We start from the raw sequence: 19,096 nt of genomic DNA on the forward strand, positions 1-19,096 counted from the left end.
AGGAAGGTCTCTAACTCATTCATCCTAAAGACACAGGTGGTTGCATTCTGTGACGAGAAAATCAGAGAGAACAGTAGATGGAGAAAGAGAAAGAGAGAGAGAAAGGGAGGGAAGGAAGGGATGGGATGGGAATGGAAGGGAAATCGGCTGAGATTAGGATGAGTGGGGTGGCACAGAGAGAGGAAGTTTGAAGTGGGGATTGAAAGTGAGGAAGGCAGGGTGCAGGGAAGAGAACAGAAAGAATGGAAAAATGTGGGGATATTGCAGCAGAGCGGATGGTGTGAGGGAGGCAGAGTGAGAAATGTTGCCGGAAATGCTAGAGCCAGCAGCGTGTGTAAAAACCTCACTGAAACATTTCTCATCCTTGACATCGCTGACAGGCTTTCCACACACACACACAACAGGGAGTGCGTTCTTAAAATGCAGGGTTGTAAAATTTGAAATCTTTAGCAGGGCTTCCTTTTCTCAAATCAAAAGCTTTTGTTTTCCTTCATTTATTGTAAACAAGGCACATGTTACGTATATTGAATTTATCCAGTGTTATAGTTATTACTTTGAACAGTAGGTGCCATTAGATTCCCCTATAACAGTTAAGGAGGAGATGGAAAGAGAAGGCTGAGTAATGTAAGAAGGAGGAGGACAGAAGATTGTTGTGGAATGTTTGCTGCTCTGGTCTGAGCTCAACCATCTCATTTGTCAGGGTTTGACCCCGGCTGTGGGGTCAAAGGTTACAAGGAACATCTGAGGGAAAACAGACTCGGCTATTGCACACACACACACACACACACAGAAGATGCAAGTAAACACGTGTGGGCATTTGCTTTCTCACATACTTCTAGAATTTCTGATGTTTGTCTGTACAAATCATCGATAACTCCATCCTGTTTTTCTTGATGCTGACCTCTTGATATGAAGATAAAACAAAGGCTCTTACTTTGTGCTGTAAAACATCTTGACTCATTTCTCAGTTATGAAACTTGAATTAAATCCAGTATTTTAGATAATGAAAAGACATTTAAAGTAAAAATTATAATGGAATTGAAAGAAGGCAAATCTTCAACTCAAAAATGAGGATAAATTTTAACTTTTATGTTATCCAATCTATTATAAAAGTATTCTACTGAACACTTTCTATGACCAAAAAGCATTCAAATAACAAAAAATCTCATTCTTTCCTGCTCATTAAATTCATCATAAGTAGAAACTCACAGCATCAACCTACAGTCTGCACCATGACAAACTTTTTTGAGTGTAATAGAAACACAGAAAGGTAGATTACATAGGCTTTAATGCCTAAAGGGTGATTATTTTGTAAACCTTTGCTTTCTATTGAATTCAAAACTACTGTTTCTATCAGGGAACATGTATTCCTCTATTGTCTGGTATAGTGCTTACAAGAACAATTGGAATAGGAAAAAAATTGGAATTGGCAGATAAGACCTCAAATAACATTGAAATTCAGTGTTGGTCAGAAATAGGCTGTTTGGTGCATTTTATAGAATAAATTAAGGAAATTATTGCTATTTTAACATCATGCTACTTATGTGTTTACAACCAAAAGAAAAAAAAGTAAAAAAGTTTAACCCTAATTAGGCAAACTATCATTTAGTCACTGATTCTATGATACATCTATGTCTTCACAAGCCATCAATATAATTTCATTTTCATTTTGACATCCTGCAATGAAAGTAGCTGATTAGGTTCCCAGAATAGCAAACTACATTCTTTTCCACATCTTAACACAATGAACACGATATGAAATTGGAAATGGTATTCAAAAAGGGCACATCTTGAAATCAAAAATAAGGATGAACTTAACTTTCATCTTAAATTTCATTAGTATATAACCCTCTTTCCTAACAAACAGTGACATCCACTTCCTAAAATCAAACAGCATAAGAGAAATCCAAGTCCAGTATCTCAGTCCTCCTTCAGCATGTCCCACCGTGTGTTCGGACTCCTCCTGTGGCCCAAACGCTGTGAGCCTGCAAGATGACAAACAAAGTCAGGTTTCAAAGAGCAAGGTTAGCACCATCAAATCACTCACAAAAACTCTCTGCTTCATATTGCAAATTAAAAGGAAGATTAAGCAGGCAGTGACAATGTGGGTGGCCTGCTGCAATGACCCACATGAACACAGGACACCGGTGAGTCATATCATGTTAGGGCCACTGCTGACAGCAGCTGCAGCTTGAACAATGAATGATGAAATTACTGCAGCTGAGTTACAGTTCAGAGTCTCTGAGTCATAAAAATCTGCTTTAGAAACACTGTTCTAATTGTCATTTTTTGTTTTTTTAAAAGCGAGCTCCATCTTGCTGCAGAAAAAGACAGGTATTGCATGGTGGCTGTTAGTCATGCCTTTGAGATGCATCTTAAATGGTACATCTTTGTCATTCGTTGGCCAGAGACATCAAACAGGTGCAATGAATAATTTATCTTAAGAGTTTCACATTGATAAGGTCACAATCTGCCACGTCTGGACACTAAACGCAGGCCATCTTCACTTCACTGACGTCTTACACACACATGTGCCCCAACACACACACACAAAATCTCATGCAAACTGTGCCTGTGTGTGTGTGTGTGGAAGGGTTGAGGGTGGATGAATTAGAAAGAGGGGTTTCATCAAGTTAAAATAAAAAATGCACTGCTGCATTAGTTATTTAATTTTTGCTTTTTTTTTATTTTCCACTTTTTTCAGGCATGAAAACCTTTTCCATTCAAAGTGCTTATTGGAAGTTATATAGGGAGAATCACTGTACATCTGAATTGTTATACATTGCCAGAGCCGGCTCAAGGGTGTATGACGCCCTCAGCAGAATATCATTGGGGGGCCCAACTCTGATTGAATACATAAGCCACTTGACTTCCTTTAATGTTCCCCAAGTTTGATGATTATTTTCAATCGTACAGTATAAAAATAGAAATATTTTTATTTGAAATATTTCATTTTCTATAGAAATTCTACAAAGCTTTTCGGAACTAAGATAAAACAAGGTGAAAATGTCCCGATTAAATGATAGTGAATTCAAGATATTGTATGGTCTTGTAATATATTTTAAGCTGGGTCAACATATTCAATTTTTTTTAATTATTACTCAGTTAACATAACGTTAACATAGCATTGTGCATAACTGTGCAAGTTTCTTTTAGTATGTGGCCATTTGTCAATCAATCTTCTATAAAGTTCGCTTGGGCCCTCAATGCAATCAAAAGGCCCCAAGCAGCCGCAGGTTTTACTTACATCTCAGGCCGGCTCGGTATACAGCATTGAAGTGCTCAATCACTCCAAGCTGCAGTATGTTGACGGTTCAGCTACACTACCTTTCTAATTAAGCCCCTGCTGTGTGTTGCTTTTGGGAATAAATGAGGGGAAATCAGTGCAGTGTTAATGTAACGCCACTCATTTAGTTACAACAAGCAGAAAGTTCAAATAAAATTTGGCAAACTCTCATTTATTCAGTCATTCTTTTAAGGTCGGATATTAACTAATTGGCTATAATAGCCGTTCATTTTCTCTCACAATAAGCATTAATGCCCCCTAACAATAACATTTTGACAGTGGCAGGGATACACAACTCCACTACATTAATCATGACCCCCAATCCCTCAAACACACACACACACACACATATATATATATATATATATATATATATATATATATATATATATATATATACAACATCTCTTCCTGCTCCATCTCTTCTTTTTTTTAAATAATCGCGACCTTTTCGAATATAAAAGGGGCTGTTGCGCTTTGTGTCGGTTTGTGTCGGAGGGGGGTAAATCTCCCTTCTGTCCCTGAACTATATTTCTTCGCTGTGTTGTCGGATAATGTGAGGACGGGATGAAAGGTAATCTGCGTGCAGAATTCCTAAAGCTTCCTTATCCTTGTTGAATTTCTCAAGAATTCCACCTTTGCCCCGCGGTTTCCCTGAAATAAATCACTTTAAGGGTAAGATGCCTGCGCGCATGCAGCCTCCTGTTTTTTTTTTTTTTTTTGTTTTTGTTTTTTTTGTTTGTTTGGGTTTTTTGCCGATATTTCCCATGAACAGGAGGAATGACATGATGAAAACAGTTTTAGACTTTGCGTAAAAAATATTTAAAACACTGGTTTGATCATTGTAGATTAACGATCGATGATGCCTGAAAGTTGAGAAACTTTAAAGCTCGCTTCCTGCAGTCGGTGTGATAAACCACTTTCTTCTCTCACTATTCTGTTTGCCTCGCTTCAGCTGTTACAGAGAAGCACACACGCTGCTAAAAATCACTTTTCCCCTCCTCGTTCGCTCTCTTTCCTTCTCTCTCTCCCTTTCTGTCTCTCTCTCCTCAGCCTCTGCCTACTTAAGTTTGGTTTTTGGGGTGTACTACCAAATTACAGTGTTTGCACTTGTGGAACCACGAGGGTTTCAGCTCTAATGGATTTATAATCTCCGTCTCTGGGACCATCCAAAGTAATTAGCACGTAGGGCTCTAAAAGAAATGATGGTTAGTGAGTAATAAAGCCAGAGCACTCCGCATAAACTGACAGTGGCTCTGACTTGGTTCAAGCCTCAAGAGTAATTGGGAGACTCGTTATAGTTATTGTCTTCAATTATAGCGTTGGAAATAAATACTTCAGAAATAGCTGAAGTGTGCGATAATTTTACAGTTGAACCTTTATCTTTTTGTATCATGAACTTATATCAGTTACATAATTATAATGAAACAACACAAATACCCAGTTTTTCATGCAGTTATTTACTTCTTAAAGCTTTAAACTGAAGTAAAAAAAACATGTTTTTGTTTTTGCACAAACTGCCCACATAGCTCCCAGAAATGATTAGAGGGAAACTATTTCATTTGTTCATATTGGATTTTAAATATTCAGCATAGACTGAGGACTATTTACACTACTTCTCTTTCAGTTAAGAGCCATCAGATTTACTCTGCTGAAAGTGCCTGATCAATTTGTAGGAAAAGAAAACGCAGGGCGACCTAATCTTCTTCTTTCCGACCAATCTGAGCCCCCTCAGAATAACTTGTCGGTCAGATTTCGAAAAACAACAAGCCCACTTTTCACCTCTCAATCCTCCACCTGCACACAATCTATCCATACTACAAAGCCTCAATTTGTGACACAAAAATTTCCTTTTTTGCTTTAGATTTTGGTTTCTATATTGTAAATGTACACATTTGTTTGTTGTGTGTTTACAATAATCTTAATGTTTTTAATTTGCAGGTACATGATTGCAGCGTGCTTGCAAGAACACAGTGAAGAATGGCGTTCCACAATTCTAGCTCAGATTACACATTTGAATGTTATCAATAATGTTATTTAATAGGTGATCTAGTTCGACTTAATTCCAAAAGTAAAGTTTCACCCTGAAACACCACACATGATTCTGCTAGTAAGCCCAAATGGAAATAGTAATTTTTCTAAATGTTAAATCTAAATTTATTGTCAATACGAGACCTATGCCACAGTAACCCAGTCTATTTTTAGTATTATTATTGGAATTCTAATTGTAATCACGTATTCTGTATTTTTTTATGTTGGTAATCTTTGAGCTCGGGAATGATCTATTGAGTCATTAAATGAAAATAAATGGCAAAGGAAAGTCTTATCATTGCAAATAGTCAGGGGCGTTTTCTCTCTATGTTCCCATTACTAAAATAACCTGTCCCGGAAACTTTTTCCACACTATGCAGAAACGCAATATGAAGTCATAAAGGAGGCCGCATCTTGGGCTCAATTCAATCAAACAATCAGAATCAAATTGTACAAATAAAGGTGTGTATCAGTTTTGAGTTGTTTTTTTGTTTTGTTTTTTATCTTGCAGGTGTTAAAGGTGCAGGGGACGTTTGCATCCGAGGTGCCCCCGGATGAGGAAAAGCATCCTATTAGCCCACACAATGTCTTATTGACTGTAGCTTTGGTTAGAACCCTGATGTGATTACACACGATCAATAATAAATCCACCCTAAACCATTTATTCATCTCTGCATCCGTTTGCATTCTTTTGCATCAGCTTGAGACTCTCGTGTTCTTGCTGTCATATGTTGTGTTATTTTGGTGAAGGTGGAAGAAAGGGGGGGGGGGGGGAGTTGTAGTAGTCTTGCACTTGTGACCTCAGTGTTTTCCCAACTGTTTGTGCTGCTTTGCTCGGTGATTTTGGTATTTGGTGGAAGCTTTAAAACATATTGATTCCATGTTTAGCAAAATTCCACTGTGCTGCCCGAATAAATGTTTAATTAAGCTCATTTTACAAAACTATTATACGTAAGCAGTCATGCATGATGTGCTATTCTGGTGCATTTAATTATATGTAAAGGAAAACAAAAAGATTTGCTTCCAAGTAAAATTTCAGCTCATCACTATGGGCTATTGCATCAATCACCGGGATGACATGCTTAATAATAGGATTAATTTATTATTTTACTCATTTTTCACTGGATTAGTTGCTTTTATTTGTATTATTATTAGGTTGGAATTAAAAAAAACAGACAGGAAAAAGATATTTTAACATTCAAAGTAATAAATTAGGACGAACTCTCCCCGTGCGGGGGGATTAAGTGGAATGTTAATAGATTACGTCCTGGAATAAAGTTAACCTGGGTTACATTTACATCAATAATGCTGCTTTGATCATTAGTATCTCTGCACGGCTGGAGATTTAACGCGCATGTTTTAATTCCGCACTCCGCATGTTGGGGTTCGCTATTTATGGCTGAACTGGCACTAAAGGATGAGCACCGTCTGATCAGCCTTTTAATTCGGTGACACTATCGCTGAGACAAACGGACGGCTATCGATCTTTTCATTACGTGTTCAAGCATCAAATAGGCTCGTATAGGTGAACGGGACGGGAGCGAAAAGAGGTCTCCCGTGTACCGCTGCGGAATGCAACCGAGTTTTAATAGCTTGTCTATACTATCTGATCTGCAGGGAGAAAGACGTGAAAGGATGTGAGCGAACAGCGGCGATGTGCGTGGAGACAACAAACATTCTGCTTTGCATCAAGTTGAAAAGTTGCGACTCTTTGCATGCGCTGATAGTGAAGTGGCACGTCTCGGAGAATTTAGCCATGCATTCAGATCCACGTATGTGCAGCTAGAGTTTGAGAGAAGCGAGAAATAAACCACAAAAAAAAGTGCTACTCACCTTCGTGGCTGCAAAGTTGCTGCTCCTGCGCCGATGCTTCTTCTTGTTCTTTTTCCAACATTCCGTCTGTCCACTTTCTCCACATGCAGGTTTTTTGCAGAGCCTCTCCAATACCCCGCTTCCTATTCGCTTCCCCCTCTCACTCTTCTCTCTCCTCTTCTTCCCTCATGCGGACCCCCTTTCTTTTACCAAATGTGCGGAGTTAAATCTTAATGATACACCAAAGGGGGAAAAAGGGGGTAAAAAGCATTGTCCTATTTAATCTTATTGGTTTCACCTTTTCAGAGAACTGGAGACATGGCCGGAGAGTTTCCATGGTGTGTGTCCGAGACAGGGACGGGGAGAGAGAGTTCTCTTGTTGAATACTTAAAAAACAAGCCATCCCTCCTATATGCGCTTTCAAACAGGGGCACTTGCATATATTAACGCTATGTTATATCTTCTTATGTCTCTGTTGGGGTCCAGAGAAGTTTATACATACTTTGTCGCATTAAAGTACCTTTTTGCCTTTAAGTATTGGATATAATTTTCCCATGCTTTTGGATGGAATGTGTACTTTTTTCTTTGTTTTATATAAAGGGCGCGTCATTGTAATTACAAAGCACCGTTGCACTCGAATTATAGTAATTTAATCAATACCTGTTTATCTTTTCCTAATTATTTACTCATTTCAACAAATATATTTACCAAGCATGTTTTACTTTTTACGAACTAGAAAAGTAAGCAAAATAATTTTACGCACATTTAAATCAATTTTATATATATTTTTAAAAATCTTCATTTAAGCGCTTAAAAATGCAAGTTTTATGGCTTGTACCTCGACATTATGGGGATGTAATTGCACAACGTACGCTAGATGGCAGCGCGATCCAGACATTTTTGAGTCTGAAAGCCTGCAGAAACACTGATGCATAAAAGCTGGAATCCCCGTGCAAATTCCCCGTAACTTCACTCGATTTTGAATTAATGTCATTATTAGCACATAAAGCCACTCCTATTTAAGTGTTTGTGTGACTGTGTGGTGTTGGTGATGGTTAAACGTCGCTTCCAATTTTAAGAAATTGCCCGCATCTGCAAATGTATCCAGTATAACGCGGTATTTGCACATCGTTCTGCACAGTGATATTTTCCTAAACTGCTCTTAAACTAAATTATAAGTTTTAATGAGCAAAACTGGTGGCGATTACAGATGATGCTGTACCGCAATGCGCATGCCAAGGACAAAAAAAAAAAAAACAGCGTGTGAAAATATTAATCCGTTCCAAAGCAGCAGAGACCCCAGTTAGTTTTATAATAAAGATAACAGTCCGAGACAAGGCATTTTGAAACTTTAAGGGGGGGAAATCTGAGTCAGAATCCCCCCTTTTGGTCGCTGCGTACAGCTTTTGGTTTTATTTGTCGTGCTTAAAAGCTTTGTCCCCCACCTCCTCTCTCTCTCTCTCTCTCTCTCTCTCTCTCTCTCTCTCGTTCTCCATCTCTCCCTCTCTTGCCTTTAACCCGCTTTTTTTTTCCGCTATTCTATCCAGGGTTTCTTCCTCTTTTTGGTGACAATAGACGGCCCATACTAATCAGGTTTCAAAGTAAATAGCAGCGCGGGGCGAGCTCAATGTAAATTGTGCCTGTCAGAGACCCCCCCCCCCCCCCCCCCCTTCTCCTCCCAAAGCCCCCAGTCGTAGATGCCAACACTGCAAAAAATGTCCCCCCTCAGTCAGGCAGCCGGTTCAGCACTGGGGCTGGAAAATCCTAGATATAGATATAAACCGAGTCGGCGGATTGGATCTTGCATCTTTGACTGCTTTTCGATCCGCAGTTGTAAATTTCCCTCTCCTGCCAATTTCTAAGGGAATGTCTCTAATTTAAGATATTCTCCTCGCAAAATTAGATTAACCACTTGTAGCGAGAGTGGAACAGAGTGGAATTCTGCAATGAGAGCTGTTGTTTCTCCAATATATACCAAGAAAATATAACAATTTCGCGATCCAAGAGGAGAGCGAATGACTTATCTAGATGGACATTTTTTGCAGCGCCCTAACGGAGGGGGGACTCTAACCAATAGAAAGACAGAGAGGGCTTGGCTATAACCTTAGCCTCCCATTTTCTCTCTCTCCCTCTATCCCCCCTCTTCTCCTCCTCTCCTCCTCCTCTATGCAGGGCTCTGGCCAGTCAGTCCTCTTTGATTATCAGTCTCCAGCAGCCCCTCTCTTGGCTCCTTGACATGAGCACCATATAAGGCGCAGCGATCTCCATAGAAACGTGTCAGTTTCAATAGTAGTGTCAAAGTTCACTATATACAGACATTCGCGCAGATCCCCCGTTTCGGAAACATTGCTCTGCTGGTCCTCTCGTTTAAGCGCATTCATTTTTTGGGGGTCTCTCGTTCTTCTTCTTCTTGCATATCCTATTAGTACTAGTTGGTGTTTTTTCCTCTTTTCCTTTTTTTCCTCAATCTTTTTTCTCTTCGTATCTTCGTTCCTCCCCGCTGGAGAAAGGTGAAACTATACATGGGTACTTCATTCGGCGACGCGGTTCTCCTTCGCAGCTGGGCGAGATGATGAGGTTTATTTAAGAATATAGATGTAAAAAGCCCAGCTCTTCAGTTTTTTCCTCCTCCTCCTCCTCCTATACGACGAAGACGGGAGTGTAAAGGAGCAAGGGGAAGAAAGGAGAAAGGAATTTATCTCCGCAGCACTTTGGATCGCGTCTTTCCAGCGAAAAGGTTTTGTTTTTTTTACTCGCTCCTGCCTTCCTTTTGTGGCTATTTTTCATCTGCCTGCAATTTTTTTACGTTTGGACTCGGGTTTTCCTACAAGATTAGGGATTCCTGAATGGCTGACTGCAATTTACCTTGGAACTGGCCTCCCGATACTTGCATATCCTGATCGGGTGCCTCCTGATTTTTGAATGTATTGATCGTGTTTGCTCCCCTTCTTACCTCCCATATGAGATTGCGTGCTCCGATTTGACTTTGCACTGTCCCGTCTTTTGAGATTTTTTTTTTTCTTCCTCCTCTACGCTCCATAAACATCGGCGATCATTTCGCTTTACAGCACTTTCCGGGGCCGAGATATGGCAATGGTAGTTAGCGTATGGCGAGATCCGCAGGAAGACGTGGCCGGAGGACCTCCGAGCGGCCCCAACCCAGCAGCGCAGCCGGCGAGGGAGCAGCAGCAGGCGGCTTCGGCGGCGCCGCACACTCCGCAGACCCCCAGTCAGCCCGGACCCCCGTCCACGCCGGGTACCGCCGGGGACAAGGGGAGCCAGAATTCCGGACAGAGCCAGCAGCATATTGAATGTGTGGTTTGCGGGGACAAATCGAGCGGCAAACACTATGGCCAGTTCACCTGCGAGGGATGCAAAAGTTTCTTCAAGAGGAGTGTACGCAGGAACTTAACGTACTCATGTCGTGCCAATAGGAACTGTCCAATTGACCAGCACCACCGAAACCAGTGCCAATACTGCCGGCTGAAGAAGTGCTTAAAAGTGGGGATGCGGCGGGAAGGTGAATATATATTTAAAGCCCCACTCATGATTACGCATCATAGTATAGCAGCAGTAGTGCAAGGGCTGCAATGTTGCATTAAGGTCACAGGCTTTATGGCTGGGCAAATAGCTAGCTACTACTGCAAACTCCATGTTTTATTTTATTTATTTATTTATTTTATAATTTGTTTTTTGCAGGATGTTCGCATAACGGGCTTGTGTTTTAGTCTTTTGCGTGAGGGGGTAAAAGGCCAGTGCAGCCACAGCAGTTACATGCTTGTGAATGCAATTCGCCCGAACAAAGCGGCGGCTCTTCTTAACCTCCCGTTTTATTTATTTAGGATTTTCTTTCAGTCTAAACTGCACCGTTTTCCTGCAAATCCATTTTACGTGGAGGTTCAGCGTAGAATAGTGAGTGTGTGAGTGTAATTGCGAGCATTCATGTCTGTCTCTGTGTGCGTGTGTGTGTGTGTGTGTGTGTGCGTGTGTGTGTGTGTGTGTGTGTGTGTGTGTGTGTATGTGTGTGTGTTTGGAGTGTGTGTGAGGCTCATAGTCCCATTCCTAACAGTCCTTTAAGTAATCTTACTAATTTGTAATTGCACAACAGGATTTATAAGTGGAACGTGTGTGAATGTAAAAGTGACCACACAACAAAGCCACGTTACTGTGCTGACTAGACAGCTCAGACACACTGAATCACGTCGTTCAACTTGTTCATGCCTCATTGTTTTTGCTTGGTTTGCATTAGAGGCCATGTAACCTTCCTCTCTGTGTCAAGTGTTTGGTTTTTTCCAAATTGACGAGGACACCCCCTACGTTTAAGTTCCATGTTATTTGACGTGCACACCAGATTCCCAGTGTATTAATAATTTATATGAAACAATACACACGAGCTAAATTCCCTCCTTAATCCCAGCTGACCTTTTGACTCAAACAAAACGTGAAATTATGGTTGAATTTAATAACAATTGTCCATGATATTTTGAACCTGCTTGGCCACAATTAGCAATTATATAAACAAGCTATATTCAACACTTATAAATAAATATAACGTTGACTATTAATCCTTAAAATATTCATTATGGCCATGTTGTTTTCAAGTAAAAACATGGATGTTTTGTGTGTATGAGTAAATGTATTTTCACAAGCACAGAAGCCAGCTGTACAGTCTGTATCCTTAAATTACGAATTCGGGGTGAAGATTGAGTGATAGAGCACATCTGTTTCCATGAGATATCTGTGTCGTTGACGGGATATCTTGCGTTAAAATCTGTTTTTAAAAGCGTGTTGTTTTGTAATTTTTATTGCATGCTATTTTAATGAAAATAAGCACTACTCGTGGACAATGTTTATCAGTCCTGGATGCACATTTCCTCTTTTTCTCTTTCTTTTTGTCAGCGGTTCAGCGAGGAAGAATGCCTCCAACCCAGCCCAACCCAGGCCAGTACGCGCTGACGAACGGGGACCCCCTGAACGGCCACTGCTACCTGTCAGGATACATCTCTTTACTGCTGCGGGCTGAGCCTTACCCGACCTCCCGGTACGGGAGCCAGTGCATGCAGCCCAACAACATCATGGGCATCGAGAACATCTGTGAGTTGGCGGCTCGCTTGCTCTTCAGCGCCGTGGAGTGGGCGAGGAACATCCCCTTCTTCCCCGACCTGCAGATCACCGACCAGGTGTCCCTTCTCAGGCTGACGTGGAGCGAGTTGTTTGTGCTTAATGCGGCCCAGTGCTCTATGCCTCTGCATGTGGCCCCTCTGCTCGCCGCGGCGGGCCTGCACGCCTCGCCGATGTCCGCGGACCGCGTCGTGGCTTTCATGGACCACATCCGGATCTTCCAGGAGCAAGTGGAGAAGCTCAAGACCCTGCACGTAGACTCGGCAGAGTACAGCTGCCTCAAGGCCATCGTGCTTTTCACATCAGGTGGGTTGTCCACAGCATTGTCTCACACACGCACACACGTAAACACAGATGGACGTGTTTATAATGAAACGAGGCCTGGTTCTGGTAGTCACAAGCATGCAGAGGCTAAGTTGCATCAGGAACATGGCTGTCAGGCAGTAGTTTGGTGCTAGAGATGTTTGTGCGGCCGATGAAAGAGCCATTTTGTCAACAGCTTGCTTGATATCCACTGACATGCATTCCCATGTCAGCTGTAGCCGCAGCATAAGACTTGTAAACAAACCCAGACTGAGTAAGTGTATCAAGTTTTTAAATTAACACCCCCTTTTAATCTGAGATTATGTGCAATCGCATGATAATTCATCTATAATTTTTGGCGGGGTTTAAACAATCCCCCCATCCCCACCCCACCCTCCAAACATGTCTGAACCGAAGCCGAGGCTGCCGGGGTTCATACACACATTTTGGAACAGGTGTCAAATAATTGAGCGTAAAGATGAAATAGTCTCTGTCGGTGGGTGATTTATGACAGCTGATGCGTTTATGAGCGTAGCTGCGCGCTTTTATCCGTGTTTTTTTCGTGCGCAAACACATGTCTTCGGGTGCAGGAAATAATCCCTTACAGACTTGGATCAGAAAAGCAAAAAGGAAGGAGAAGGTTGATGGAAGTTGACTCGCATATGAGTGCACACGGAGCTGCACTTAATAACACAAGTTATTAGTAGATTAATCTTAGCTGACCCATTAATTTTCTTACTTACTGAGGATAGTTTCTGCGTCGCGCAGCTTTGAAAAGTAATCAGCGGCACTTTTCAAAAGTAACCTACATTGTTGATAGCTTAATTGATGCCTGACTGGGGTATGGGGTCCCTAAAGGTCCCTATTTACTCTCAGCTGCGTAATTTTGATGCTATTTTGGAGTTAGTTGTGTGCGCCTGGTGCTTTGAGGGCCTGTTATGCGTCTAAACTCAGAAAACTACTGATAAAGTTTGCTTAAAGTTTTGCTTAAAGTTTTGTCACGTTTGCAAAGAAACAGAAGCAAGAGTTACATAACCTGTGATTGTACACGATCATGATAAATACTTAGTTTTACATTTGTGTTTTTAATTAATAAAATTTAATATCCCCGTAAAAGCAGACGCACTTGCAGGATTTTTTAGTAATTATAATTTAAAGCAAATTTTCTTAAGAATTAACAAATACACTTTAATATTATATTATATTATATTATATTATATTATATTATATTATATTATATTATATTATATTATATTATATTATATTATATTATATTATATTATATTATATTATATTATATTATATTATATTTAGTTTAATTAGGGGCTGAATGACCCCAGCTTTACATTCTTTGCCAACTAAGCTTACAAATAGAAACTTAAAAATGTCATCATGCTCTAAATGACTTCTAACACTTAATTATTCTACTTTATTATTATTTTTTTTTTCAAATGTTTTATTTCTTTAGTATTACTATCAGAGTGTATAGGCTAACAAATAGCCAACTGTTGAGTTTGGAGTCAATTTCGAACCACTAATGACTATTTATAATTTAACTGCCAGTCTATGTGATGCTACAGATTTTTTTAGGATAATTTTGTTTTGTTTACATTTAGCTTTGCCTTCTTGCACGTATAACCGTGTGCAGAAAAATTGAATAGAAATCCATCCCAGATTATCCCAAAGAAGTTGCACACACACACGCACACACATTACCGTGCTCCCATGTTTTCCAACAGATCATTTAGTTAGTGTGATGGGCTACAAAACTGGTGTCGGCTATAGAAAATCACGTGACACTTTGCCAAGATCAGCGTGGATTTGTTTGCCTTTCATAACACAGCAGCGTTGTTAGTGATCTAGGCATAAATAAAGGGTGGCCAGCTAAACCATTTCCTCCACAGATCTGAATCATTGTCCGGTATTAACTCCTTGTCCAGCAACGTGTGCGTTTACACTGTGTTGCTGAGTTCTGTAGAACTGGTCGTTTCGATCCGGAGGCTCCATCATGCCCCAGCCTATGAAGGCTTGTGGGGTGCATTGACAGGGAGGTCTTGTGGAGAGCTGGTGGGTCACTTTGACCAACCTTCTCCCCATGCGTACATTCATCTGCAGTGCTTTGAACTCTGCAAAATTCATATTAAATCATTGCATGTTTTGCGTTAAATATAATTAATTTAAACAGTATCGATCGGTGCCGTTTTTGAACAGACACTCAGAGGGATTTGCATACATGGGGGCTCTGAGTGGCCGGATTGAGGTCACAGTAAATCACAGCGAGATCTCTGGGTTGCCCTCGGGTTCATGATGTTATTGTGTCTGGGTCATAGTGAGTTATAGTGAGAAATTAAGACTGGGCTTAAAAGCCTCTGTTTAGCCGCTTATAGTGTTGAGTGCCTGGAAGCTGAAGCTGTCTTTCATGTGCAGTTCTTACAAAAAGCAGTGCTCAATACAAAAACATCTTCTGAGAAGTCTTCTTGTGGGACTATGTATGCCAGCGGTTACATCGCTTTATAAGCTTGGCTTGAGTGAAAAAAAAAACACATCTTTTTTTTTTACAGCAGAGGGAAAACATGTAAGACACCAACAAAGGATGTTTCCCTTTTGTCTGTACTGAAGAGAAGAGTGGCTGCAGAAGCCACCAAGAGCGTCTTGCCATTCGTTCATTTTTGGACATTTTCACGTCGCTTCTGTGCGTCACTGTTTCCTTCACCCTCCTCTAATAAATCTGATCGTTGTCAGCGGGCCTGTCCTATAGGCTACAACGGGGAAAGAAAAAAAAAACAGGCCAAGAGTGGTCTTTGGAGAAAAGAGCCGGCGAAATCACTTAACAGCTTACTGCGGAGTAATTAGGTCACATTACATCCAGTGTAATTTCAGATTCATCAGTGCCGTTTACACTTAAATCCCCTGAGCTCAGACATAAAGAGCAGCGGCCTTTGGGCCTCCATGTAGCCTACCATTTTTATTTTGCGCCATCACTTTTGGGTCAATTCACGCCTACAACGCTGACCTTTACCTACAAATTCTCAGATTACCCTCCACTGGACTGTGCATCCCCTATACTGTTTCCCTTGTTTATCCTGTACGACAGTCTGTGTGATGCAGCATGTTTGGGGAGCCTTGTTTGTCCATACCACATTGTCAATAACACCTAATGATAACCAAAGAGCTTCAGCGCGACTCCAGCTGGGCGTGGAAAGTCCTGCGTTTGTAAAAAAAAAAAAAAGAAGCGACAATTATGGCGAATTATCACATTGTAAACTATTGCTTTCTGATTTACGTACTATTTAACAAATAATTGTGTTAATAAAATGTTAGAGGCCTTTGCAGTCTGAATCAGTTGCTGTTATTCTAGATATGACATAATCAACATAGCTTTCAGTTTAAATTCTAAGATCTTTTCTCCATATAACATTTCTTATGGTTCAGTCAGCTGTATATATACTGACCACTGTGTGTGTGTGTGTGTGTGTGTGTGTGTGTGTGTGTGTGTGTGTGTGTGTGTGTGTGTGTGTGTGTGCTTCCTTAGACGCTTGCGGCCTGTCAGACGCCGCTCACATCGAGAGCCTACAAGAGAAGTCACAGTGCGCCCTGGAGGAGTACGTCAGGAGCCAGTACCCCAACCAACCCAGCCGCTTTGGGAAGCTCCTGCTGCGGCTGCCCTCTTTACGCACCGTCTCCTCCTCGGTAATCGAGCAGCTGTTCTTCGTCCGCTTGGTAGGTAAAACTCCTATTGAAACCCTCATCAGGGATATGCTATTATCCGGGAGCAGCTTCAACTGGCCTTACATGTCCATCCAATGATCCTTATATGACAAATAAACAGAGAGGAGGAGGAGGGGAAAAAGGACCAAATTTCTGCACCCCCCACCCCCCCCCCCCCCACCTCATCCTCCTTCAAGAAGACTATATATAGGACCTTTTTTTCTGAGAAACTTTGCGGAAGACATTACTTTTTTCTGTCTTCTGGGACAGCGACGGAATACATTATGTACAGAAAAATATTGGAACTGGACTTTGCGCCTGTGTAAATCCGCACCCTCATCTTCATGAACAGTACTCTTCATTTTGTAAAATACTAGTCTTTATTTTCTTTTTTTTTTTTTGTAAAAAAAATACAAATAAAATGAAAAACATCATATGCGCAGTAAGAAAAAAAATGAATCAAGACTTAGCGGGAAAATAATGTTTCCAAGCAATTATAAGAATTGTCCTGTGTCTATGTACCTCTCTGTTTTGTATTTTTTCTGGTTCTAAACCAGGGTTTCTGTGATTCTATACTAATAATTTTTTGATATAACCTTTTGCTTCTTATAATGAGTGCGGTATATGTTGTCGAAGCTATGTTCTCCAAGAATTAAAAATTGAAGCGAGAATTTAAAAGAACAAAAAAACAAGACAAATGAAATGAATTTAGACGAATAAGAAACAGTCTAATCGCTGTGACAATATCAACACTGATGGTTGAACTTTTTATTTTGTTTTTTTATTTTTTTATTATTTTTGACCCCCCTTCTCCCCCCTCCAACTGATACAATGGACCTGCAGCAGAAGCAGCAAAACAAACTGACCTCCAGGACGTTTTTACTGACATTTTTACTCCGTCTGGGGCGCCTCCCCCCACCCCCTCCCCACCCCTCTCCACCCCCTCCCCTGGACCACGAGTGCGTGTGGAGTCGATCATCAGTCAAAAGAAAAAAAAACATGAGACATGAAATTCAAAAAGCACTTTTAATATATCATTTCAAATACATTTTGTTTGTTTCGTCTTGAAGATTTTCATTGTTTCTTGAATTTTATTGGTTGTTGCCTTCAATTTTGCTTACTCCATGATGCAGCTTTTATTTTAATTTTTTTTTTTTTTTTTTTTTTTTTTTGCAGAAGGGTCGGTTGATGAAGTTGTGTGATGGTGACTGTACTATTAAAAAAGAAATAGGCAACGATGTCTCACTCTCAAGCATTTTCCTGGGGACCTAATGTTTTTTTGTTTTTTTTTTTACAAATCAGAGGAAATGTGTTGTTTTTGTGTGCGCTGCAACTACAGTTGTTGAAACCACTGTTAAAACCTACCCGTGAAAACAAATTGTTACACGGGATTAAAGGGGGATAATAATGACACAACAGAGGCATATATTATTTGGAAAGGGCCATGACATAACTGACAGCGCGGATACAAAGAAGAAGGATGCAATACCAGCCTGTGAGCGCACTAATATTTAATATGTTCCCCAGACAGAGGAAAGCCTCTAACCCAGAGCCACCCCTGTAACCTTCTTCCTGTGGTGTGGCTTAACTAAGGTGTTTCTCTGCATACCCAACAATGCCCCCCACCCCTTAAAATAAAATTTAAAAAAAACGTCTGCCCTGATAGCGCATTGCATGCTCTGTATCGACGTGGGCGTATTTGGCAAAACAGGGTTGGGGGGACGGGGGTCTGCAAAGCTGCTGTGATTTGCGTGATCAATCTGGAAAATGTATTTTACAGCATGTAAGCCAGTCGATAGGGACACCGAGTGTGATGCATTGTGAGGGAATGGAGAGGGAGGCAGGGAGAGAGAGAACAAGAGAGAGAGAGAGAGAGTGCTGAGAAAAACGAGAGGAGAAGCGTGTTGGAAGAAAGTCAAATGTATGACTGTGTGTGTGTGTGTGTGTGTGTGTGTGTGTGTGTGTGTGTGTGTGTGTGTGTGTGTGTGTGTGTGTGTGTGTGACGGAGTGTAATGAGTCCACCGATAAGTCCTCAGTGTGTGAGATGGGTTACTCACTATCACTGTCCTTGCTGTGGTCTATCTCTGCGATGTCTTTGTCTCCATTTACGCCCCAAATGACAGAAGGGAAACCCAGTTATTTACCTGCGCCACAATCACAGTGTAAAGAGTGATAAGATATGGTAAAAAAAAAAAAAAATGGTGTTCTGAGGAAGAAAATATGGTTTAGGCTTGACATTTCTTGAGTTATCATGAGATGAGCTGCTTCTGTGTCATTTTGCCCAAATCTTTGTCTTCAGGCTTGGCGGTGATCAGGGACAGCAGAGCAGATATGTGATATATGTTCGCCTGTTTATTTATCAGCCCTGTGTTTGTCTGTGTAACTTTCAGTTATAGGTATTTTTTGCACAGCTTATTTCCTCAAAAAACTTTTAAGGTGTAACTGCCTCTAATAAAGGAAGGATGTGGCTCCAGGAAGTCCTCTGATGGCCTCTCTCATCATTTGTGAGATTATCTGACAAAGTATAACCCTAAATGTGTGTCACATCCGCAGTAAAGTAATCGTAAAAGCGAAAATATTTAATTTTTTTGCAGTTTTGTGCAGGATTTCCTTGCTGTGGATGTGATCATGCTTTCTCCGACCTTTAGGTCAGGTGAAAGTTAGGGAGAAAGACACTGATTGGGTCTTTCCTCCTTCTTATACTGCAGACTGAACGCTCTAAGCTTAACCAAAACAAAAACGGACAATAAAAGAAAACACAAATGTTTAATGGTCTTTAAGCTAAAATCGCATTTAACTAATGCTTTAATATTGTTAGTATTTCAACTTTATCTT

General features: G+C 40.7%; 1 protein-coding gene and 1 long non-coding RNA gene across 3 annotated transcripts; one reads left to right on the top strand and one right to left on the bottom strand.

Moving 5' to 3' along the window:
- Nucleotides 1-1,068: 1,068 nt before the first annotated feature.
- Nucleotides 1,069-8,763, bottom strand: LOC124878164. Its single transcript, XR_007040668.1, has 2 exons — nt 7,151-8,763; nt 1,069-1,985 (listed from the first exon to the last, which is right to left on the bottom strand). It is a non-coding gene; the product is annotated as an uncharacterized LOC124878164 (long non-coding RNA).
- Nucleotides 8,764-8,888: 125 nt separating this feature from the next.
- Nucleotides 8,889-18,738, top strand: nr2f1a (nuclear receptor subfamily 2, group F, member 1a). 2 transcript variants are annotated; one of them, XM_047382494.1, is made up of 3 exons: nt 8,889-10,649; nt 12,032-12,556; nt 16,086-18,738. In XM_047382494.1, the coding sequence occupies exons 1-3, from the start codon at nt 10,217-10,219 to the stop codon at nt 16,358-16,360; spliced, it is 1,233 nt and encodes a 410-aa protein (XP_047238450.1). In that variant the 5' UTR covers nt 8,889-10,216; the 3' UTR covers nt 16,361-18,738. The 2 variants fall into 2 exon arrangements, with proteins under 2 accessions (XP_047238450.1, XP_047238449.1); XM_047382493.1 differs by having other exon boundaries at nt 8,895-10,649; nt 12,029-12,556.
- Nucleotides 18,739-19,096: the final 358 nt, after the last annotated feature.

This window comes from Girardinichthys multiradiatus, chromosome 12 (assembly GCF_021462225.1).
Source record: "Girardinichthys multiradiatus isolate DD_20200921_A chromosome 12, DD_fGirMul_XY1, whole genome shotgun sequence".
NCBI classification, from domain to species: domain Eukaryota; kingdom Metazoa; phylum Chordata; class Actinopteri; order Cyprinodontiformes; family Goodeidae; genus Girardinichthys; species Girardinichthys multiradiatus.

Excerpts from the sequence above, each read along its gene's own strand:
- nr2f1a (XM_047382493.1), top strand. The coding sequence starts at position 10,217 with ATGGCAATGGTAGTTAGCGTATGGCGAGATCCGCAGGAAGACGTGGCC. Across the intron at positions 10,650-12,028 it reads AGTGGGGATGCGGCGGGAAG|CGGTTCAGCGAGGAAGAATG; the intron begins GTGAATATATAT and ends TCTTTTTGTCAG. Across the intron at positions 12,557-16,085 it reads CATCGTGCTTTTCACATCAG|ACGCTTGCGGCCTGTCAGAC; the intron begins GTGGGTTGTCCA and ends GTGCTTCCTTAG.